Raw genomic sequence first — 19,872 nt, 5'->3', positions numbered from 1 at the left:
GACGGCCGTGACGTAGTGAGCGGGGGGGCCCGTGACGTCAGAGGCGGGGAGGCTGAGGCACGGGATCCCCACGTGTGGCAGCACCGGGTCCGCACCCCCCTCCTCCCAATCCACTGCCCCGGGCCCGATCCTGCGGGCAGGGCACGGCCACGGCTGGGACCGGGCACACCGGGGCTTTACTTAGAACCAGCCCTTTATGTAAGGGCTAAACCCGGGTTTTGCTCATTCCTGCATTGCTCAGACCTGGCCCAGCACCGGGGCACCCCCAAACCCCTGCCCCGGTGTCACCGGTTACAGCCACCAGGGCACCAAGACCCCCTCTCTTCGTGTGCCCCCTCCATCGTCCTGGCTTCCCGCACACCCCCCCCCGCGGAGCCACAACCGGAGGCAGAGCCCCAACCACGTCCTTTATTTATAAAAACACGCATTTAGAAAGAGCGGAGAGCGCGGGGGGGGCCGCGGGCAGCGCGGCCGCTCCCCCCCGCCGCCAGCGGGGCGGGGACACACCGGGGCTCCCGGCGGCAGGGCCCGGGGGGGGGGTCCCGGGTGGCAGCAGCCGTTACGTGCGGGCGTTGCGCTCTGTCTCTGCCAGGCACTCCCGGACCAGCGCCCGGGCGTGGATGATGCCTGCGGGGAGAAGCACAGGGACAGCGCGCATCAGGCCGGGGTGCGCGGGACCGGGAGCGGCGGGGAAGGGGGACCTGTGCCCCCGGTCCTACCGCGCTTCAGCCGCTCCATGGCGCTCTTGCTGCCGGCGTACGTGGGCCGGATCTCCTTCCCCATCTCCTCGATGACGGAGAGCAGGTCGGTGTAGGTGCTCTGCGAGCCCTGAGCCCCGGGGGGCTTCATCGCCTGCGGCGGACGGCGGGGGAGGAACCGCACGGAGGAGTGAGGCCCTGCCCCGGTGCCCTCGGTCACACCGGTGCCAGCCCCGCCACCCCCGGCCTCACCTGCACATAGCCCATGGACGGCGGCCCGAAGTCATTGAAGAGGGGCCGGAAAGGGGCGGCGGCGCCGGGGACGGAACCGGAGGGCGAAGGGACACTCGTGGCTACGGGAAACGCGGAGTTACCGGCTGCCCCCCCCCACCGCAGCCCTGCCCTGCCCTTCCCCCGCGGTCACCGCTCACCGGCGGGTGGTGCCCCAGGCCCCGGCGGGGCGGGGCTGGCGCTGGCGGCTCCGGGGGTAGCTGGGGCGGGAGCGATGGGCTTGTAGGACATCCCCGACGGCCGCCCGCCGCTCCCGGCGCCCTGGAGCGCGGCGGGGGTCGGTGAGCGGCCCCCGCGCTCGCCCCGCCGGTTGCGCCGCCTGTGCCCGCCGCTCCTCAGCTCAGATCAGAGCCCGCGCACACCCGACCCTGGGGGACGGAGGAAGCGGAGCGCGGCCCCGGTACCGGTAGCGCAGGCCCCGCCGCTGCCCGGCCTGGCCTGACCCGACCCGGCCTCCGCCGGCGCCGCCGCTCGCCCTGATGACGCGAGAGTGCGTGCGACGCCGCGCTGACGTCAGCGCGCCGCCTTTCCCGCCCCTGTCCCGGGTCACCGTGGAGACGCGCGGCGTCAGCCCCGCCCCTTTGGGTTTGGGTTGAAAAGACCCGAAAATGGTCAAATCCAGCCCTTAACCCACCCCTAACCCATGGCACTGAGGCCTCGTCTCCACGCTGTGTGAACACTTGCAGGGCCGGTGCCTGCAGCCCTGCCCTGGGCAGCCTGTTCCAATGCCTGAGCACCCTCTGGGGAAGGAGTTGTTCCTCAGCTCCATCTAAACCTGCCCTGGTGCAGCTTGAGGCCGGTTCCTCTTGTCCCATCCCTTGTTCCTTGGGAGCAGAGCCCAGCCCCTCCTGGCTCCATCCTCCTCTCAGGCACTTGTAGGGAGCGATCAGGTCCCCCCTGAGCCTTCTCTTCTCCAGACTGAACCCCCCAGGTCCCTCAGCCCTTCCCCATCACCCTTGGGCTCCAGGCCCTGCACCAGCTCCGCTGCCCTGCTCTGGCCCCGCTCCAGCCCCTCAAGGTCTCTCTTGCAGTGAGGGGCCCAGAGCCGAGCACAGGATTCCAGGTGCAGCCTCCCCAGTGCCCAGCACAGGGGCCCAGTCCCTGCCCTGTTCCCTGCTGCCGCCCTGGTGCTGGTGCAGGCCAGGATGCTGGGGGCTTCTTGGTTGCCTGGGCACAAGCTGCTCATGTTCAGCTCCATCAGCTCCTTTTCCATGAGCAGTTTCCAGCCGCTCTTCACAAGCCTGGAGCGTTCCATGGGGCTGCTGTGGCCCAAGTGCAGGACCCAGCACTGAGCCTGGTTGAATTCACACTATTGACCACAACCCATGGATCCAGCCTGGCCAGACCCTTCTTGCAGAGCCTCCCTGTCCTCCAGCAGATCAACTCCCACCCTTGGTGTCATGTGAAGTGACTCAGGGTGCCCTCGATCCTCTTCATCAATGAAGATACCAAACATCCCTGGCCCCAACCCCAAGCCCTGAGCACCACCACCAGTGACGGTCGCCAACTGGATGTGATACCTTTGTGAGTCCCCCCATGAGCCCAACAGCCCCATGGCCTCAGCAGGGTGATGGGAAAGGACTGGGGATGGGGATCCACTGCTGTGACCCCTGGTACCGGCCCCAGCAGCCCCGATGCTCCCCCCGGTAACATCCACCCAACCAGGACAAGGGGTGACCCACGACTTGTGCCTAAACCCAGCACAAAGACAAAGCAGCGCCCATGGAGCTGATTTCGTTTCATTTCAAAAGGGCAAATTTCACCCCAAAGCGCTCCCAGGGCAGGACCCTGCCCCCGCCGCACGCTGCTCCCCGTCCGTGGTGGAACCGGGATGCTTCATTCCCCGCTTCTTCCCTTGAGGATGTCCCGGTTGAAGCCCTCAGGAATGTCCACCCGGGCCTGGGAAGCAGCGGGATGCCCGGCCCCGGGCACGTCTGGGGTAGGTAACGGGGGACAGGCAGCGGGATACACCCGGAATCACAGCGTGGGGAGACAGGGCTGGGCATGGGAGCCATGGGGGGGCTGGAGGGATGAGCTCAGGGCAGGAAGGGGGAACGCTGAGGGCAGAGACGAGGGCGAGAGCGGCCAAAGCCCAGCCCGATGACATCTCCGGTGCCCAACATCGCGGTGGGACCTCGGCACAAAGCCAAGGATGAGGCTGAGCACCGTCGGTGAGGGCCTTGCCCCGGGCTTGAGCACTGGCATCAGCACCGGTACCGGGCGTCGCCGTGGCCCCCTCCTCTTCATAAGGCACGGTGCGGTCCCGTGTTGGCACACGCCGCCCTCAGCGCGACATCATCCGCACAAACTCTGCCAGCGGGGGAATACACACGGAGCATCCCGAATACCCCTGGGGATGCTCCCGGTCCCCCCCTCCCTTCCCCAGCCCTTCCATCCTACCTTCGAAGTCCACCAGCCCGTCCCCATTGAGATCCACGTCCTTGAGGATCTCGTCCACCTCGCGGTAGTTGAGCTGCTGCCCCAGCAGCTTGCGCATGGCCTCCCGCAGCTCTGCCATGCTGATCTGCCCGTCGCCGTTGGTGTCGAACTGTGGGCGAGCACCCAGGGCTGACACCACCCTCGGGGCGCCACCAGGTCCTCCCCAGCCCCAGCTCCATCCCCATCCCCTCACCTCGCGGAAGGCATCGCGCAGTTCCTTGATCCCGATCATATCCGCTGTCTCCGCCAGCATCTTGGGGCCCATCAGCTCCACAAAGTCATCAAAATCCACTTTTCCCCCGGCTGTGACAGGAATGGGGTGACCAAGGTGGGGGGAACAGGGCGATGTGGGGCAGGCAGGGTGATGGGGGAGGCCCCCCCCCCCGAATCCCCACCACGTACTGATCTGCTGGGACAGCTCGATGAGCTCCATCTCGGTGGGCATGTAGCCCATGGTCCGCATGCACTCGCCCAGGTCCTTGTAGCTGATGTAGCCATCGCGATCCTTGTCGAACTCCCGGAACGCCTGCTTCAGCTCTGGGAGCACCATGGAACGTCACCGCACAGCACCCCACAGCGCCCCACAGCACCCCACAGCACTGCACAGCACCCCACAGCACAGACCCCCAGCCCCAGCACGGGCAGCACTCGCCTTCAATCTCTTCAGGCCGCAGCTCTCGGTCCTGGGATAGAGAGAACATGGGAAGAGCCAATGGAAGGGTCCTTCTCCCACCAACCCCCCCCCGTGGCTCCTGGCCGTGCCGGCTCACGTGCGTACCCGCTGGGTGATGGCGATGCTCTGCCGCAGGAAGATGCAGGCCGGCCCCACCAGCCCCTGCAGCACCGAGTAGCCCTGCAATGGGGGGGACTGCGCCACCTCCGACACCTCCTCGGGGTCCCCGGCACCGGGAGTCACGGGGCCGGAGCGTGGCTTCCTGTCCTGCGGGGACAACACGGGGTCAGCAGCGAGGGGGGGCCCTCATCTTCCTCCTGCTCCTGCCGCGCACCCAGGGGTGGCCGTACCTTGGGGAGCCTCCGCTCGGGGGTCTTGGTGCAGTTGCCCATGGCCGGGGCTGCGCCCGCGCCGCAGGACATGCCCGGCCCCGGGGGAGAGAGCCCGGAGGTGGGGGGGGAGCGGGAGCGGCTGTGCCGGGATTGGAGGTTTTCATGGAATATCTGGGGATATGCAGGGCAGCGGGGGGGGGCCGTGCCCGCGCACACACACATAATCCCCCGGATTATGCCCTGCTCCAGATGTGGGGAGCCGCCCAGCTGTTCCCGGCCCCCACCCTCCCCACGGGCTCCCGGGCCTTGCCGGTTACCTGCCGGGAAGCGGGGGGCAGCGGGGGCACTGGCTCCTCGGAGGCCCGACGATGCTCCATAGGGAAACATGTGCATCCAGGGCTTGGCCGCCCCAAGGTGCTGGTGGTGCCGCGGCTCCGCCGGCCCCCAAACCGTGGGATGGGGTGAAGGTGGCGGCCGCCCCGACTGCTCTGGGAGCAGTTGGGGGGTGCGGGGCCGCCGGTGCCCCGCCGTGTCGGTGCACGGAAGAGAAAGAACATGGTAACAGCCGCCCTGTGCCGCCGCTCCCCGCCAGTCCCTCTGCCACCCTCGGAGCTTGGCAGGGGGGAAACCGGATCCCCGGGGCCCTGTGCTCGCCCCGGCCCCGCTCCCTCGCCGGGACGAAGCCAGGGCCGGTGCGGGAGGAACTCGGGCACCGACAGGGCTGTGGTGGGGGCAGAGCAGGACCGGGGGTATCAGGGGTACCGAGGGGCCCAGTTTGCAACAACAGAGCCCCCTCAGGGTGCTGGGAGGGGGACATCGGTACCGGGAGCCCCGGGGGGCACCGGGGGGGGTCGAGCAGCGGCCTCCGGTTACAGCCCGAAACCCGACCCGCGCCCGGGGCACGTGGCGGCGCGGGCGCGGGGCCAGCGTGGCCACGCCCCCTCCCATAAGCCACGCCCCCATCCCAGCCACTGTCATGTAGCCGCGCCCACACGTCCGCGTGGCCACGCCCCCTCCCCCGCGCTGCTCGCTGCTGTCGCCGCTGAGCCGAGCGTAGCGTCGCTGGTTGCTGACGTCACAGCGCGGCGCCGCTGCAGGGGCGACTGAAGGTGACGGTGGTGCCGGTGCCCGCCATGGCCGCCCGGCAGCTGCTGGGCCTGCGCCGCCTGCCCGGGGCCGCCGCCTCCTTCTCGGTGAGAGCCCGCGGGGAGCGGGGCGCTGCGGGCGGTGTTACCGGTACTGCCGCGGTTACCGGTGTTACCGGTCCTACTGCTTTTACAGGTGTTACCGGTGTTATCAGTCCTACCGTGGTTACCGGTGCTATCAGTAGTGCCATGGTTACCATTGTTATCGGTGTTATTGGTGTTAGCGGTACTGCTGCGGTTACCGGTTTTATCAGTGTTACCGGTCCTACCACGGTTACCGGTGTTATGGTGCTACTGAGGTTTCTGGTGTTACTGGTGTTATTGGTGTTACCGGTGCGTGTCTCCCCGCAGACAGCACCCAAGAAGACGCAGTTCGGGTCGCTGAAGGATGAGGACCGCATCTTCACCAACCTGTACGGGCGGCACGACTGGAGGTGAGGACTGGGGGTCGGTGGGGGGGGTATCCCGGTGCCGGTCCCGGTGCCACCGGCCGTGCCGCTCCGCAGGCTGCAGGGCGCGCTGCGCCGCGGGGACTGGTACAAGACGAAGGAGATCCTGCTCAAGGGCATCGATTGGATCCTCGCCGAGATCAAGGCCTCGGGGCTGCGCGGCCGCGGCGGCGCCGGCTTCCCCACGGGCCTCAAGTGGAGCTTCATGAACAAACCCCCCGACGGGAGGTGAGAGCCGGGACCGGCGCCCCCGGGCCTCTGCCCCTGTGTGGAGCAGGGGGTGACAGCGCCCGCCCCATCCAGACCCAAGTACCTGGTGGTGAACGCGGACGAGGGGGAGCCGGGCACGTGCAAGGACCGGGAGATCATGCGCCACGACCCGCACAAGCTGCTGGAGGGCTGCCTGGTGGCCGGGCGGGCCATGGGCGCCCGCGCTGCCTACATCTACATCCGCGGCGAGTTCTACAACGAGGCCTCCAACCTGCAGGTGAGGGCATTGGGGGGGACCCCCTGGGCGAGGAGGGGAGCCCCCGGAGCCACACAAGCCCCTTCTCCATTGCAGGTGGCCGTAAGGGAGGCCTATGAAGCCGGGCTGCTGGGGGGGGACGCCTGCGGGTCCGGGTACGCCTTCGATGTCTTCGTGGTGAGGGGCGCTGGAGCCTACATCTGTGGGGAGGAGACGGCGCTGATCGAGTCCATTGAGGGCAAGCAGGGCAAGCCCCGGCTGAAACCACCCTTCCCCGCTGATGTAGGTACGGCAATGGATGCTCATAGGATCATGGGATGGGCTGGGATGAAGGGAGCTTAAAGCTCATCCGGTTCCAACCCCAACCCCTTCCACTGGAGCAGCTTGGTCCAAGCCCCTGTGTCCAGCCTGGCCTTGAACACTGCCAGGGATGGGGTGTTCTGGTCCCGGTGCCACCATCGTGCTCTGCCCTGCTCCAGGTGTCTTCGGCTGCCCCACCACGGTGGCCAACGTGGAGACGGTGGCCGTGTCCCCCACCATCTGCCGCCGCGGCGGGGCCTGGTTCGCCAGCTTCGGTCGGGAGCGCAACTCGGGGACGAAGCTCTTCAACATCTCCGGCCACGTCAACAGCCCCTGCACGGTGGAGGAGGAGATGTCGGTGCCGCTGAAGGAGCTCATTGAGAAGCACGCGGGTAGGTGGCACAGGGGACGCCATCGCACCAGCGCCGGGCCCGGTTTGGTGCCTCTGACCCCCTGTTTTGGCAGGGGGTGTCCGCGGGGGCTGGGACAACCTCCTGGCCGTCATCCCGGGGGGCTCCTCCACGCCGCTGCTCCCCAAGTCCGTGTGTGAGACCGTGCTGATGGACTTTGACGCCCTGGTGCAGGCGCAGAGCGGGCTGGGCACGGCCGCTGTCATCGTCATGGATAAATCAGTAAGGGCCGAGCCCCCTCTCTGTGCCCCCCCCCATCACAGCAGCGCCTTCACCCTCCTCTTCCTCCCCAGACCGACGTCGTCAAAGCCATCGCTCGCCTCATCGAGTTCTACAAGCACGAGAGCTGCGGGCAGTGCACACCGTGCCGGGAGGGTGAGCCATGGGGAGCCATGGGGCAGGACGGGAGGGGCACGGAGCCGTGGGGCGCAGGCTGTGGGTCACCCCCCCCGGGTCCCCTCACGTCCTCCCCATCCCCGCAGGCGTGGACTGGATGAACAAGGTGATGGCTCGCTTCGTGCAGGGCAACGCGCAGGTGGCCGAGATCGATGCGCTCTGGGAGATCAGCAAACAGATCGAGGGCCACACCATCTGCGCCCTGGGCGACGGCGCGGCCTGGCCTGTGCAGGTGGGCGGGCACTTAGGGGGCAGATGTGGGGCTGGGGGGGCTGGGAGCTGTTTCCCCACCCCATTAACCCTGCTCTGCGCTGCTCAGGGCCTCATCCGCCACTTCCGACCCGAGCTGGAGGAGAGGATGCGGCGCTATGGGGAGGCCAAAGCCCGAGCGGCATCAGCGTAAGGGGGGGGGGGGTCCTGCTGATCCCTGCCTGGGTGGGGGTCAGGGGCTTCCACAGCAGCTTGTGGGGCTCTGCTGGGGGGTCCTCAATAAACGCTGCTGTGCTCATGGGGGCTCTCCCTGCTTGAAGAGAGCAGCAGGAGGCAGTTGTGGGTCTGAAATGTGGGAAGGGAGCAATGGGAGCAGGGAATCTCTTAAGAGATCCCGTAGGATCACCTCCATGGCCCCTCTATGGGACAGGACATGGGGCAGCACCAAGCAGCCAGGGTGCTGCATGGCCACAGAAGCCCCCCCAGGGCCACCCCCGCGGTGGCACCCATGTGGCTCGTGCCTCTCCTGGTGCCAAAGGCACTGCTCTGTGTCGCCCCGTGGTGCTGGTGCTGATGCCCATGGCTCAAGCACTTCCAAACATGGCTTTTTACTAAGTCACAGTGTTCCGTGACGGGCAGCAGCACCCATGGTGGGGGCGGTTCAGCACCATTTCCCTGCTGCAGCCTCAGCCCCATGGACCAAAGAACCGCACAACCAAGGTCCAGGGACCCCCTGAAGCCTCCCCTGTGCCCTGCGGCGTCAGGCAGAGCGGTGCCGGGCCGGCACCACGGTCTTCCTGCGGTAGTGCTGGGGCGCCAGGAGCTCGAGGGTCAGCTCGGTGATGATGGCCGTGAGCCCCCACACCTTGTGGGGGCCGTTGAGGAACACGGGCAGGGTGTAGCCGTAGCGGCCGGCGGTGCGGAAGTGGGTGTAGCCCTGGTTCTCCTCCCGCAGGAGGTGAGCCAGGGGCAGGGTGAAGACCTCCGCTACCTGCGGCACAGGCGGGGGCCGGTGGTGGCACTGGGGACCGGGGCGGGGGGTGCTGCTCACGGGCACGGGGCCGGTGCGGGGTCACCCACCTCGTCCGGGTTGGGAGCCAGCTTCAGGTTCTCCAGAGGACCCAGGTTGGCCACCACGGGGGCCACCATCAGCCCCTGCTGTGGGGGGGGGTCAGCGAGGGGTGGGGAGGTGGAACCCTGGCCCCAGAGTGCTACCTGTGCGCCCCCATCCCCATGGTGCCATCCATGACCCCCCCATCCCCATGGTGCCATCCATGGTCCCCCATCGCCAGAGTGCCATTGGTGACCTCCTTGTCCCCAAAGTGCCATTGGTGACCCCCCATCCCCATAGTGCCATTGGTGACCCCCCATCTCCATAGTGCCATTGGTGACCCCCCCATCCCCGTAGTGCCATTGGTGACCCCCCCCATCCCCATAGTGCCACTGGTGACCCCCTGTCCCCATGGTGCCACCCATGACCCCCTGCATCCCACATGGGCACCCATCACGTGTCTGTCACCCAACACCCCTCTGCCTGCAGCCAGTGCCCTGTGTCCCTGTCACCCTGCATCCATGTCACCCTGTGTCTGTGTCACGCGTGTCCCACCCCATATCCCTGTATCCATGTCCCTATAACCCAAGTCCTTGCCACCCCGTGTCCATGTCACTCATGTCCCACCCCCCAGCCCTGTCACCCCCTTTCCCTGTCACTGTGTCCAGGTCACCCGTGTCCCACCTTGTGTCCCCCCCATACCCTCACCACCCCACGTCCCTGCCCTTATGCCCTTGTCCCCCCCCACGTCCTTGTCCTCTCTCCCTGTGCCCGCCCCGCGGTGCCCGGTACCCGGTCCGGCAGCGTCCGCAGCTGCCCCCAGACGCTCGGCTCCCCCAGCGCCAGCCCCAGCTCCTCCCGCGTCTCCCGCAGCGCCGTGGCCACCGCGTCTCCGTCCGCCGGGTCCCGCCGCCCCCCGGGGAAGCTGCAAGAGCCAAGGTTGGGGGGGAGCCGCTTAGCGCCGGTTCCCGGTGCCCGGCGCTCGGTGCCCGGTACCTGACATCGCCGCTGTGGGGCCCGCCCAGGCTGCGGGAGCGCAGCGTGAAGAGCATCGCGGGGCGGCCCCGCACCGAGCACAGCGGCACCAGCACCGCGGCCGCCGCCGCCGCCCCGCGCCCCGCAGCCGCCGCCAACCGCGCCCGGCACCGCCGCTCGCTGCTGCTGCTCAGCAGCGCCCCGGGGTCCCCCGCGCCCGGCTCCGCCATGGCGGCGGCACCGAGCGGAGCGGGGCGGGGAGGACGTCCGGGACCGGCCCCTTCCCTACCGGCCCCCGGTACCGCCCCGCGGGGCTGGCCCCGTGCGCAGCGGCCACCAACGGGAGGGAAACGGCTCCTACGAGAGGGAAACGGCTCATAACGGGAGGGAAACGGCTCCTGATGGGAGGGAACCGGCTCCTAAGGGGAGGGCAACGGCTCCTAACGCGTGGGAAACGGCTCCTAACGGGAGGGCAACCCCATTACTGCGCATGCAACAGCCCCTCATGGGTGTGCAACGGTCCCTATTGGGCGTTCAACAGCCCCCAAAGGGTGTGCAACCCCATTACTGGGTGTACTTTTACAGGTAACAGCCCCTAAGGGGCGGGCAATGTCCCCCAATGGGCATGGGACAATCCCTAAAGGGTGTTCAACAGCCCCCAACGGGCATTCAGCAGCTCCTAATGGGTGTGTAAGTACCCTAACGGGTGTGTAACAGCCCCAACGGGTGGGCAACAGCTCCTAAGCAGCAGCAACCCATTACAGGGTGTGCAACAGCCCCTAACGTGTGTGTAACAATCACTAATGGGCAGGCAACAGCCTCCGATGGGTGCAGAACCCTGTTACCAGGTAGAACCCTGTTACCAGGTGTGTAACACCCCCCCCAGCTTCACACCACCCCCTCGGTGTGCAAACCTCTGCCTGGGTGTCCAACAGCCGCCCCCGGTTGTGCAAGCCCTGCTCTGGGTGTGTAACCCCCTCCCCAGCTTTGCACACAGATCCATGGCATGCAAGCCCTATTCCAGCTCACAACCCCACCATCAGGTGTACAACACTCCCCCAACACCCTCATTCCACAGCTGGGATGCAGCACCAGCCCCATGTCCCCTCTTACCAGGGTCTGAGGGTGCTGTGCCCCCCCCTCCATGGATGCTGGAGCCTGGGAGCACCAATGGTGGGATCGATCCCACCTCTGCCCCCAACCATCATCACCCCCCCACTGTTACTGAGGGACCCCAACCCGCAGAGCCAGCCAGGGTGGCTGTGGCCAAGGTGGGTGACACGGGTACAGCCGCTCCTTTGCCTCCAGCTGCTGCCATCTCCTCAGGGAATTCCTTCTGTTGAAACAGCCTCAGAACAGGTCCAAAGCCGGGAAAAGGCTCTGGATGTAACCACAGGCAACAGGACAGGGATTGCTCCCAGTGGATTTACCAGCTTCAGCACCACCACCACCACTTTGAGGTGAAAGACACACACAGGCACCAGGGCCTGAGAGGACACGAGGGACACAGTGACAGCATCCGAGCAATGAGAAGGGATCAGAATAGGGAATAAGAGGGATCGGGAATGGTGGCGCCGGTCCCGGTGACAAACACCCCTCACATCCACCTGCACCTCGGAGCATTGACTGATTTTAAAAAACTGTATATAGAAATCACCACCCGACTGGAATTCTTTTGCCTGCGGAGCCCGACGTTGGATTCACACCATTCCTGCTCCCGGCTTCAGCGGAACCTCCTCTCGTCCCACACGTACCGCTTCCCTGCAGGCACCTTCCGGAAGAACAGCGTGTTCCCTCGGCTCATGTTGCCCTGCAAGAGGGAGATGAGTGGGGCTGGGGGAGGCAGAGCCACTCCAGCTCCTGCGGTGGCAGCCCCAGGCTCCCACATGGATCTGCCCCACGGCTGGGCAGCGATCCCGGGGCTGGACACTCACCTCCCTGCGTAGCTGGCTCCAGCAATCCAGCCAGGATGAGTAGGTGGGGGCATAGGGAAGGAGGCCCCCAGCAAGCCTGTGGAAGGGAAGAGACCCACAGGGTTCAACCAGGCTCAGTGCTGGGTCCTGCACTTGGGCCACAGCAGCCCCATGGAACGCTCCAGGCTTGTGAAGAGCGGCTGGAAACTGCTCATGGAAAAGGAGCTGATGGAGCTGAACATGAGCAGCTTGGGCCCAGGCAACCAAGAAGCCCCCAGCATCCTGGCCTGCACCAGCACCAGGGCGGCAGCAGGGCCAGGGCAGGGACTGGGCCCCTGTGCTGGGCACTGGGGAGGCTGCACCTGGAATCCTGTGCTCGGCTCTGGGCCCCTCACTGCAAGAGAGACCTTGAGGGGCTGGAGCGGGGCCAGAGAAGGGCAGCGGAGCTGGTGCAGGGCCTGGAGCCCAAGGGTGATGGGGAAGGGCTGAGGGACCTGGGGGGTTCAATCTGGAGAAGAGAAGGCTCAGGGGGGACCTGATGGCTCCCTACAACTGCCTGAGGGGAGGATGGAGCCAGGAGGGGCTGGGCTCTGCTCCCAAGGAACAAGGGATGGGACAAGAGGAAACGGCCTCAAGCTGCACCAGGGCAGGTTTAGATGGAGCTGAGGAACAATTCCTGCCCCAGAGGGTGCTCAGGCATTGGCACAGGCTGCCCAGGGCAGGGCTGCAGGCACCGGCCCTGCAAGTGCTCACACCCCGTGGAGACGAGGCCTCAGTGCCATGGGTTAGGGGTGGCCTTGGCAGTGCTGGGCAATGGTTGGACCCGATTCTTGAAGCTCTTTTCCAGCCTGGCTAATTCTCTCATTCCATGACTCTGGAGAATTATTTCTATCCAGAACCAAGCCCTGCACTGGGCTGAATCCCAAAATGCCCCTTTGGATGCTGCCCTGCACCCCTCTCCCCACAAGGAACCAGCCCCACGCTGAGTTTGGACCAGCTCTGCCACCCAGGATAGCTGGGAAGGCAGTCTGGGAGCTGATCCGTGGCAGAGGGACACGGTGCCCCCCCTAGAGAGCCCCCTCAGAGTGTGGGGTTCAGACTCACCCGCAGTCATTGACAGCCATCAGGTTGGAGACGAGGACGAAGGGGTAGGTCAGCATGCTAGCGAAGAACTGCAAAGCACAGAGGGGCTGGTGGGCAGCAGCTCCAGTGGGAATCGGCCCCGTTCCCTCCATGTGGGGTGACCAAGCCCCTAGAAATCCACAGGGATCCCCCCAGCCTTCATACGGAGCAAGGCCAGGAGCCCACAGGGGTGCAGGGTGATGTACATCTTCCATGGAGCAGCCCCTTCCTCTATGGGCTGATCCCTGTGGAGCCTGGCTCTGCCCTTCCAGTCCAGCAACCGCAGGACAGTGGGAGGTACAGGAACACCTCATTCCCTTGGGAAAAGGGGACTGCATTCCCTTCCCCCTCCCTGCAGGAAGGCAGCGCTACCCCCGCACACACATTGTACTCACTCCAGTAATTGCCTGTGAGTAGCTCTTTATCTCAGCCATGGTTGAGACCTGCAGGAGGAGGAAAAGCACCTTCAATCTGAGGGAGCTGCACTGGTGCCACCCCAAAAGAGGCCCCTGTCCCCCCCAGACTGTCCCTGGAGCCCCCCCAGCCCTCCTCGAGCAGGGCACGGAGCCCGTACCCCGTTCTCCAGCGCGTACGTGTTGATGAGGTAGGCCAGCATGTTACAGAGCCAGAGCGAGAGGATGTCCCCGAGCAGCCGGGGGATGAGGCCGCTGGAAGAGAAGAAGCAGCAGGAATGTGAGCCCGGAATGGGCCTGGATCCAGGGAACAGCCCGGAGCAGCTGTTCCCGCAGTGCTGGGGGAAGGTGGAGCTCCTGGAATGGGGATGCTCGGACAAACAGAGAGGACACGGGTGCAGAGGGACCTGAAGCATCCCCACCGGTGTCCAGGGAAGGGTCACTATCCCTTTACTCCCCTTTAACAACCCAGAGCACTGGATATCACCCAGGGTGGGGGCTGTGAAAAGGGGGCTTGCTGGGAAGCCCCTCAGGGAGGGAAGGATGGAAACCCACAATCCCCAGTGGCATCCGAGGACCCCTGGAGCCCAATGAGATGAGAGGGCAGAGCTGAGGCTGGAGTGGGGAACAACATCCATGGATGTGGGCAGCACCACCCCACGTCCCCCCCAAGTCCCCATGGGCATCACTCACGCAAAGAAGCCCAGGATCCCTTCTTCCCGGTAGATCGTGGCGAAGGCGCTTAGTGTCCCACTGGGAGAAAGAGCAGAGAGGGGGGGACATGGGCAGGGGGACCCCATGGGTGGGTGGGCAGCACCCACAGCAGAGCTCCCCATAGCAGAAACCTGCCCCATGGCAGAACCATGTCCCCCCCGCCCCATACCTGTACTTGGTCTCCCGGCCGATGAACTGCACCATGCAGCGGAGGGTGATCACTGCGGGCAGAGACGGGCAGGAGGGTCAGGGGGGGCCCAGGGATACCCCAATGCCACAGCAGTGACAGCGCCCATCACCCGGCTGGGGGGGGCACCTACCGTGGAAGGGGTGGGTGATGAGGGTGGCAGCGGAGCGAGCGACCATCTCCCGGGAGGTCTGGGGAGAAAAGGGGGGTCAGGGACACACATGGAGCCCCTCTGCCCCCCCCACCCGCAGCACCCTCCTCATCCTCACCTCCTTCAGGACCTGCTCCAGCGATGACACCGGCTCCTTCTTGCTGGCTCCAGGCTGGGGAGGGAAAGAGGCATCAGGACAGGAACAGACCCCCAAGAGGCACCGGTCCCTCCCCAGCACCCCCAGAAGGACCCAGTTCCCCTTGGAAGAACCCCCTGAGCTTTTCCCTGTGGGCAGGGCCTTGCTGCTGGGATGCTCTGACTGCAGCCATGGGCTGCACTGGGATGGAAGGAGGGAGGGATTGGAGGAGAAGGAAAGGAAGAAGGGATGGAGGAGAAGAAGGAGGAATAGAAGGAAGGATTGGAGGGAAAGGACAGGAAGGAGGGATGGAGGAAAAAGAGGAACTGGAGTGGAAGGAAAGGAAGAAGAAACGGAGAAAAGAGAGATTGTAATGATGGGGAAGAAGAAGGGATTGGAGTAGAAGGAGGGGAAGAACAGATAGAAAGGAAGAAGAAAAAGAAGGGATAGAAAGGAAGGAGAAAAAGAAGGGATAGAGGGAAGTAAGGGATTGGAGTGGGAGGAAGAAAAGAAGGGATAGAGAAGAAGAAGAAGGAGAAGGAGGAGGGACTGAAATAGAAGGAGGGGAAGAAGGAGAAGGGGGAATACAGGGAAACGAGGGATTGGAGTCGGCAGAGGAAAAGAAGGGATGGAGGGAAAGAAGAAGGAGGAATTATGAGGAAGGAGGGATTGGAATTATGGAGGGGAAAGAAAATTCACTAGGGAGCAGCGTCCCCGCACCTACCCCAGCTTCCTCAGCTTCCTGGTACTGCTGCAGAGCAAAGGTCAGCGTTAGTGCAGGCACCGGGGCCAGGGACATCCCAGCACCGAGCCGCGGCGTCCCCGTGTGCCCGTCCCCGGTGGCACCGCCTCCCCCTGCCCGCGCCCGCCGGTACCTGCAGCACTTTGCTGTGCACCACGGTGCCGATGGCGCTGGAGCAGAGGCGCGGGACGAGGCCTTTGAAGAGTCCCGCTCTTCCATCGACCTTCACGATGTGCTTGGCTACGGAACGGGGGGTCAGAACCCGCCACGCCACCGGGACCCCCCCCGTTAGCACCGGCAGCAGCACTCACCATAGGAGAAGAGCCCCGGGAGCTGGTAGACCTGGCGGCCGAAGATGTTCCTCCCCAGGGTGGGCGGCAGCGGCTCGTACCCGACCTGCGGCGGGAGCGGGTGCCTGCAGCCGGGACCGGGAACCGGGGCCCCGCTGTTTCCCCCTCCCAGCTCCCCGTTCCCGGCCGCCCCTTACCTGCACCAGCACCTTCACGTACATGAGCGGCTGCGAGAGCACCGTGAGCCCCGAGCCCAGCAGCACCTGCGAGGCCGCGTCCGCCATGGTGCCGCCGGCGTCACGGCGCAGAAGGACACCGCGGCCACCGCCGCTTCCGCTTCCGTCCCCGTCCCCCCGCCCCGGTACTTCCGGCGCGCCCGCGCACCGCTTCCGGGCGGGACGGGGGCCTGCAGGGGGCCTTGAGGTGTCGCCATGGCAACCGGGGGAGAGGGTGTCACCGTGGCAACGGGGCCTAAAGGCGGGCTACAGGCCTTGAGGCGTCGCCATGGCAACGGGGGCTGCGGCCTGAGAGGCCTGAGGCGTCGCCGTGGCAACGGGCCTTGAGGGGCCGCCATGCTAACGGGGCCTGCGGGGCGGCCATGGCGGCGGGGCCCGGTGCCCGCCGGTGGAAGAAGGCGCCGCCAGACGCTGTCCCGGCCACGGCACCGCTTTAATGGCGAGCACAGGCGCAGCAGCGCGGGGCGGCTCGGAGGGGCCGCACGGGGCCTGGAGCCGCGCTTGGGGCACGGCCCGGCCGAGTCCTCGCCGTGGCGGCTGCGACGGGAGAGGCCCCACCGGCAGCACCGGGTCCCGCCGTGCCGCTGAGGGGACCCGGCTGCTTGCGGGGCCGGGAGGGCTCCAGGCGGCCAGCGGCGGAGGCAGCGCCGCGGCCGTGGCTCCGTGCAGCGGTGAAGGGAGCCCGGCTCCGGGGGGCAGCGCTGAGGCGGGGGGCAGCGCTCAGCCGGCGCTCGGCGTTCCTGGCTCTGCGGCTCCGCAGCCGCTTCCTCCTGCGCTGCTCCGGCTGCAAAGCGGTGCGGGGCCGTCAGGACCCCGCAGCCCGGGTGAGCCCCACCGGCGGCACCGCGGACTCACCGGGGGCGGCTGAACAGGGAGCGCGTCGGACACGGAGCTGTCGGAACCGCTGGTGCTGCGGGGAGGAGGAGAAGGAACGCGGTCAGGCGGCACCAACACCGGCACCGACACAAGCACCATCGGCAGCGGTACCAGCACCAACACCACCAACACCAGCACCAAAACCAGCACCAGTACCAGCACCACTGGCACCAACAGCACCAGTATCAGCACAACCAGCACCGGCACCACCAGCACGAGGACCAGCACCAACACCAGCACTGGCACCAACACCAGCACTGGCACCAACACCAGCACCACTAGCAGCAGTACCATCACCAACACCAGCAACAGCACCACCAACACCAGCACCATCGGCAGCAGTATCAGCACCACTGGCACCAGCACCAACGGCACCAGTATCAGCACAACCAGCATCAGCACCACCGGCGCTGGCAACAGTACCAGCACCATCACCAACACCAGCACCACCGGCACCATCACCAGCCAGCACAAACAGGCCCAGCTGAGCTATACCTGGACTCAAGCTCCGATGCGGCCACATCGCTCCAGCTGCCACCAGCTCCCAGATCACGGCCCAGCCGCCGCCGCAGCAGCGCATCCAGCTCCGCCAGGGACTGCTGGAGCTGCGGGACGCAGCCGGGGTCACCAGAGCCCCCGGTGGCACCGGGAGCACCGCGGGCGCTGCGGCTCGAGCCCACCTTGGCAGGGTCGGGGTCGCACAAGTCCAGCAGGGAGTCGCAGAGGTGGGCGCCCAGCGCCGTGAGGTCCTGTGCAGTGAAGTGGGAGCTCCTCCCGCCTGCAGGGACACAAAGGGGACACCAGACCCGCGGCAGCTCCGCAACCCAGCGGGGCCACCCGGACCCAAGGCATCGACACAGTCACCCCCGCGCCCTCACCCAGCGTGGAACCGCCGAAAGCCACCTCTAGGGTGTAGCTGTTGGAGACCCCCAAGCGCCACATCACGACCCGGCCCGTGCCCAGCTTGCTCTTCTGCACCTTGAACTTGCAGCTGGGGAAGGAGAACTGGGGCCGGCCCCGGGGTGAGCGCCCCGTCCCCAGCCCCATAGGGACACGGCAGTGGCAGTCACCACCCGGTGTCACCGCAGAGCTCAGCGAGGACACCGCGCCCCACTGCCCCCCAACCTTGTCAGGGGCGTTCTTGCTGAACATGAAGGGGAAGATGCGCTGGTGCAGCCGCAGCCTGGCACCGCTCCCGCCACCATCGCAGCCATACATGAAGACGTTGTTCTTCCGGCTGTGCCCGTGGAAGTCGCAGTACAGCACCACCTCCCGCTCCGCCAGCACCCTGTGCGCACCAGGATGTGACCACCACCACCATAGGAGGACCAACACCACCCCATCACCTCCCTGCGCCGCCCCTCACCTCTCAACCATAGCCCGCAGGTGCCACACTCCAGGGAACACTCCAGGCATCGCGGTTCCATAAGCCCTGTTGGGATCCCGGCCGGATAGGGAGCAGCGGGAATTGCCCACCACCACCCCATCGGGGTTGAGCATCGGCACCACCGTGAAGACAAAGAGGCGCCGCAGGAGCTGCGCGTCAGCGTCGGCGCTGAGGAGGAAGTCCAGGCAGCCGCGCATGGCCCAGGAGCCACCGCTCTCACCGGGGTGCGCGCGGGCGCTCAGCACCACGGCGCGCTTGGGTGCCGAGCTGGCTGCGCTGGTGATGGTCAGCATATACACAGTGTTGCCGGCCAGGCTGCGGCACAGCGCCTGCACCGCGCAGTACCGCGACCGCACCGGGTCGCCCATCAGGGCCCGCAGGTAGCGCTGCAGGTCTGTGTAGGTGTAGGGGTAGGAGTGGGCGAAGAAGCAAGTGTCACCATCGTGGGGGAAGCGCATGGACCAGGAGAGCTGGAAAGCAGCCGGCTCCCGGTCACCGTCACCAGCCCCGCGGTAGTACTGGATGTCGGTGCCAACGTGGCGCCAGCCGATGCCGCAGCTCTGGGCGTCCCGCTGGGAGTAGAGCAGCGGCCTCATGCCCTCGCCATAGAGACTCTTGGGTTTGGCGAGGTTGGCGATGGTGAAGCGGTACAGGGGCTCCCGGCGGGTGTTTTGGACACGGAAGTAGAACCATTGGGTGTGTTTGGTGGTGAACAGGTCTGGCCGCAGCCACAGCACGTACTCATAGGGGCCCCTGGGTGGTGGGAATGGGCCATGCTCCGGCTCCCAGCACCACCAGGGCCTCCCCTTGTCCCCCCCAGCCCCTCTCTTACACCTTGACGGCTCGCTGCAGGTTGCCGCTCTCAAAGCGGGACTCAAAGAGCAGCGTTGTGTCCTGGGGCCCCTCCAAGGGCACTGCTGCCGCAGACAGGGGCCCCGGGGCCCCCCCAGCGCGGGCACGGGTGAAGCGGGCGCCATGGGGCACTGCAGAGAGGCCCAGAGGGACAGTGATGGGTGCTTGGGGAGGCAGAGGGGGCACCCATGGTGCTGCCCGCCCCAGCTACCTGGGCTGCAGTTATAGATGACGGTGCCCTGCTCCTCGCTGAGGGTGGCTGGCGCCTGCTCCATTCTCTTGGGCTGGCAGAAAGGCTCTGGTTCAGGGGGGACCCACTCTGGGGGGGGGACACAGGATGGTGATGGGCACCATGGGCACAGCAGGGGCTGGTGCGGGGGGGGACAGAGCAGGAGCTGCCCCTCACCGATGTGCTCGATGCTCTCCTGAATGACCTCACACTCCACAGGCCAGCGGGGAGGGGGCAGGAGCCCCCCTGGTGAGGGCACAGCAAAGAGACCCCGCGGCTCCCCCAGGGCCCCCCGGGGCTGCAGATAGGGGCTCAGGGGGCCCCGGCCAGGGGAGCGCTGCAGGGCCTGGGGGGCTGCAGGAGGAGCTGGGGGGCCCCAGGGGCAGGTTGGGGTAGGGACACCCCCAACGCCACCCAAACCCCAAAGCAGGGGCAGCCCCAGTGCAGGGGGGGCGTCCCACTCACAGCTCAGCTCCTGCCCAGGACCCCGCCGGTGGCCAGGATTGGTGCTGCCTGTGCTGAGCGCCTCAGTGGGACGCTGCTCCGTGGGGTCCCCCAAGGACCCGGGGCTCTTGTGTGCACCCATCTTGTGGCCTTGGGGAGAGCAACGCTGCAGCCCCACACTTGGGGGGGATGAGGGGACAACAGGGCAGCCACAGCCCCCATCTTCCTACCTTGGAAGTAGCCGTAGTAGCTCAAGTGGTGATGCATGAAGCTGTCGTAGGGGTCAAGTAGCAGCCCCCCCCCAAACCCCCCTCGTTCCCCCTGCTTGGGCTGCATCGTGGCAAG

At 66.5% G+C, this 19,872-nt stretch overlaps 6 protein-coding genes across 11 annotated transcripts; 1 reads left to right on the top strand and 5 right to left on the bottom strand.

Moving 5' to 3' along the window:
• Positions 1 to 394: 394 nt before the first annotated feature.
• On the bottom strand, positions 395 to 1,481 carry CDK2AP2 (cyclin dependent kinase 2 associated protein 2). Its single transcript, XM_080617558.1, has 4 exons — positions 1,130 to 1,481; positions 951 to 1,051; positions 720 to 852; positions 395 to 627 (listed from the first exon to the last, which is right to left on the bottom strand). The coding sequence occupies exons 1-4, from the start codon at positions 1,218 to 1,220 to the stop codon at positions 560 to 562; spliced, it is 393 nt and encodes a 130-aa protein (XP_080473684.1). The 5' UTR covers positions 1,221 to 1,481; the 3' UTR covers positions 395 to 559.
• Positions 1,482 to 2,606: 1,125 nt separating this feature from the next.
• On the bottom strand, positions 2,607 to 5,453 carry CABP2 (calcium binding protein 2). Of its 4 annotated transcripts, XM_080619159.1 has the most exons (8): positions 4,751 to 5,380; positions 4,452 to 4,572; positions 4,207 to 4,368; positions 4,081 to 4,111; positions 3,831 to 3,965; positions 3,622 to 3,731; positions 3,390 to 3,537; positions 2,607 to 3,299 (listed from the first exon to the last, which is right to left on the bottom strand). In XM_080619159.1, the coding sequence occupies exons 1-8, from the start codon at positions 5,248 to 5,250 to the stop codon at positions 3,274 to 3,276; spliced, it is 1,233 nt and encodes a 410-aa protein (XP_080475285.1). In that variant the 5' UTR covers positions 5,251 to 5,380; the 3' UTR covers positions 2,607 to 3,273. The 4 variants fall into 4 exon arrangements, with proteins under 4 accessions (XP_080475285.1, XP_080475283.1, XP_080475284.1 ...); XM_080619157.1 differs by having other exon boundaries at positions 4,452 to 5,453; XM_080619158.1 differs by having other exon boundaries at positions 3,390 to 3,513; positions 4,452 to 5,453.
• NDUFV1 (NADH:ubiquinone oxidoreductase core subunit V1) lies at positions 5,451 to 8,026 on the top strand. Of its 2 annotated transcripts, XM_080619162.1 has the most exons (10): positions 5,451 to 5,626; positions 5,930 to 6,012; positions 6,085 to 6,255; positions 6,331 to 6,514; positions 6,590 to 6,779; positions 6,973 to 7,185; positions 7,259 to 7,425; positions 7,497 to 7,578; positions 7,686 to 7,831; positions 7,919 to 8,026. In XM_080619162.1, the coding sequence occupies exons 1-10, from the start codon at positions 5,567 to 5,569 to the stop codon at positions 8,000 to 8,002; spliced, it is 1,380 nt and encodes a 459-aa protein (XP_080475288.1). In that variant the 5' UTR covers positions 5,451 to 5,566; the 3' UTR covers positions 8,003 to 8,026. The 2 variants fall into 2 exon arrangements, with proteins under 2 accessions (XP_080475288.1, XP_080475287.1); XM_080619161.1 differs by having other exon boundaries at positions 6,331 to 6,779.
• A 332-nt stretch (positions 8,027 to 8,358) lies between these two features.
• NUDT8 (nudix hydrolase 8) lies at positions 8,359 to 10,065 on the bottom strand (the record flags this gene model as incomplete). The annotated part of the gene is made up of 4 exons (XM_080619089.1): positions 8,359 to 8,800; positions 8,890 to 8,967; positions 9,653 to 9,785; positions 9,857 to 10,065. The coding sequence occupies 4 exons, from the start codon at positions 10,063 to 10,065 to the stop codon at positions 8,570 to 8,572; spliced, it is 651 nt and encodes a 216-aa protein (XP_080475215.1). The 3' UTR covers positions 8,359 to 8,569.
• Positions 10,066 to 11,462: 1,397 nt separating this feature from the next.
• MTCH2 (mitochondrial carrier 2) lies at positions 11,463 to 15,890 on the bottom strand. 2 transcript variants are annotated; one of them, XM_080617886.1, is made up of 13 exons: positions 15,701 to 15,890; positions 15,525 to 15,609; positions 15,347 to 15,453; positions 15,196 to 15,219; positions 14,454 to 14,507; positions 14,318 to 14,375; positions 14,167 to 14,218; positions 13,977 to 14,036; positions 13,445 to 13,538; positions 13,266 to 13,313; positions 12,853 to 12,920; positions 11,770 to 11,845; positions 11,463 to 11,645 (listed from the first exon to the last, which is right to left on the bottom strand). In XM_080617886.1, exons 1-13 carry the CDS (start codon positions 15,785 to 15,787, stop codon positions 11,559 to 11,561), a joined length of 900 nt encoding a protein of 299 aa, XP_080474012.1. In that variant the 5' UTR covers positions 15,788 to 15,890; the 3' UTR covers positions 11,463 to 11,558. The 2 variants fall into 2 exon arrangements, with proteins under 2 accessions (XP_080474012.1, XP_080474011.1); XM_080617885.1 differs by having other exon boundaries at positions 15,196 to 15,222; positions 15,701 to 15,887.
• A 94-nt stretch (positions 15,891 to 15,984) lies between these two features.
• Positions 15,985 to 19,863, bottom strand: AGBL2 (AGBL carboxypeptidase 2; the record flags this gene model as incomplete). Its single annotated transcript, XM_080618385.1, is given in 9 exon segments — positions 15,985 to 16,532; positions 16,535 to 16,649; positions 17,111 to 17,393; positions 17,494 to 17,903; positions 17,982 to 18,755; positions 18,835 to 19,048; positions 19,261 to 19,449; positions 19,549 to 19,677; positions 19,758 to 19,863. Coding segments are annotated over 9 exon segments (2,580 nt in total). The 3' UTR covers positions 15,985 to 16,172.
• Positions 19,864 to 19,872: the final 9 nt, after the last annotated feature.

The sequence above is a fragment of the Psittacula echo genome, assembly GCF_963264785.1.
Source record: "Psittacula echo genome assembly, chromosome: 5".
Classification (NCBI taxonomy): Eukaryota; Metazoa; Chordata; class Aves; order Psittaciformes; family Psittacidae; genus Psittacula; species Psittacula echo.
The sequence above is the reverse complement of the archived record's forward strand: the minus strand, read 5'-3'. Positions and strand labels throughout refer to the sequence as shown.

Coding starts and splice junctions, on each gene's coding strand:
- CDK2AP2 (XM_080617558.1), bottom strand. CDS start 1,220: ATGTCCTACAAGCCCATCGCTCCCGCCCCAGCTACCCCCGGAGCCGCC. Junction 853..950: donor CGTCCATGGGCTATGTGCAG/GTGAGGCCGGGG, acceptor CGTCCGCCGCAG/GCGATGAAGCCCCCCGGGGC. Junction 628..719: donor CATGGAGCGGCTGAAGCGCG/GTAGGACCGGGG, acceptor TTCTCCCCGCAG/GCATCATCCACGCCCGGGCG.
- CABP2 (XM_080619157.1), bottom strand. CDS start 5,411: ATGACAGTGGCTGGGATGGGGGCGTGGCTTATGGGAGGGGGCGTGGCC. Junction 3,732..3,830: donor CGAGCTGTCCCAGCAGATCA/GTACGTGGTGGG, acceptor TTCCTGTCACAG/CCGGGGGAAAAGTGGATTTT. Junction 3,538..3,621: donor TGCGCGATGCCTTCCGCGAG/GTGAGGGGATGG, acceptor GCTCGCCCACAG/TTCGACACCAACGGCGACGG.
- MTCH2 (XM_080617885.1), bottom strand. CDS start 15,787: ATGGCGGACGCGGCCTCGCAGGTGCTGCTGGGCTCGGGGCTCACGGTG. Junction 14,508..15,195: donor AGGAAGCTGAGGAAGCTGGG/GTAGGTGCGGGG, acceptor TTCCCTCCCCAG/CCTGGAGCCAGCAAGAAGGA. Junction 13,314..13,444: donor CGTACGCGCTGGAGAACGGG/GTACGGGCTCCG, acceptor CTCCTCCTGCAG/GTCTCAACCATGGCTGAGAT.
- NDUFV1 (XM_080619161.1), top strand. CDS start 5,567: ATGGCCGCCCGGCAGCTGCTGGGCCTGCGCCGCCTGCCCGGGGCCGCC. Junction 5,627..5,929: donor GGGCCGCCGCCTCCTTCTCG/GTGAGAGCCCGC, acceptor GTCTCCCCGCAG/ACAGCACCCAAGAAGACGCA. Junction 7,186..7,258: donor GCTCATTGAGAAGCACGCGG/GTAGGTGGCACA, acceptor CTGTTTTGGCAG/GGGGTGTCCGCGGGGGCTGG.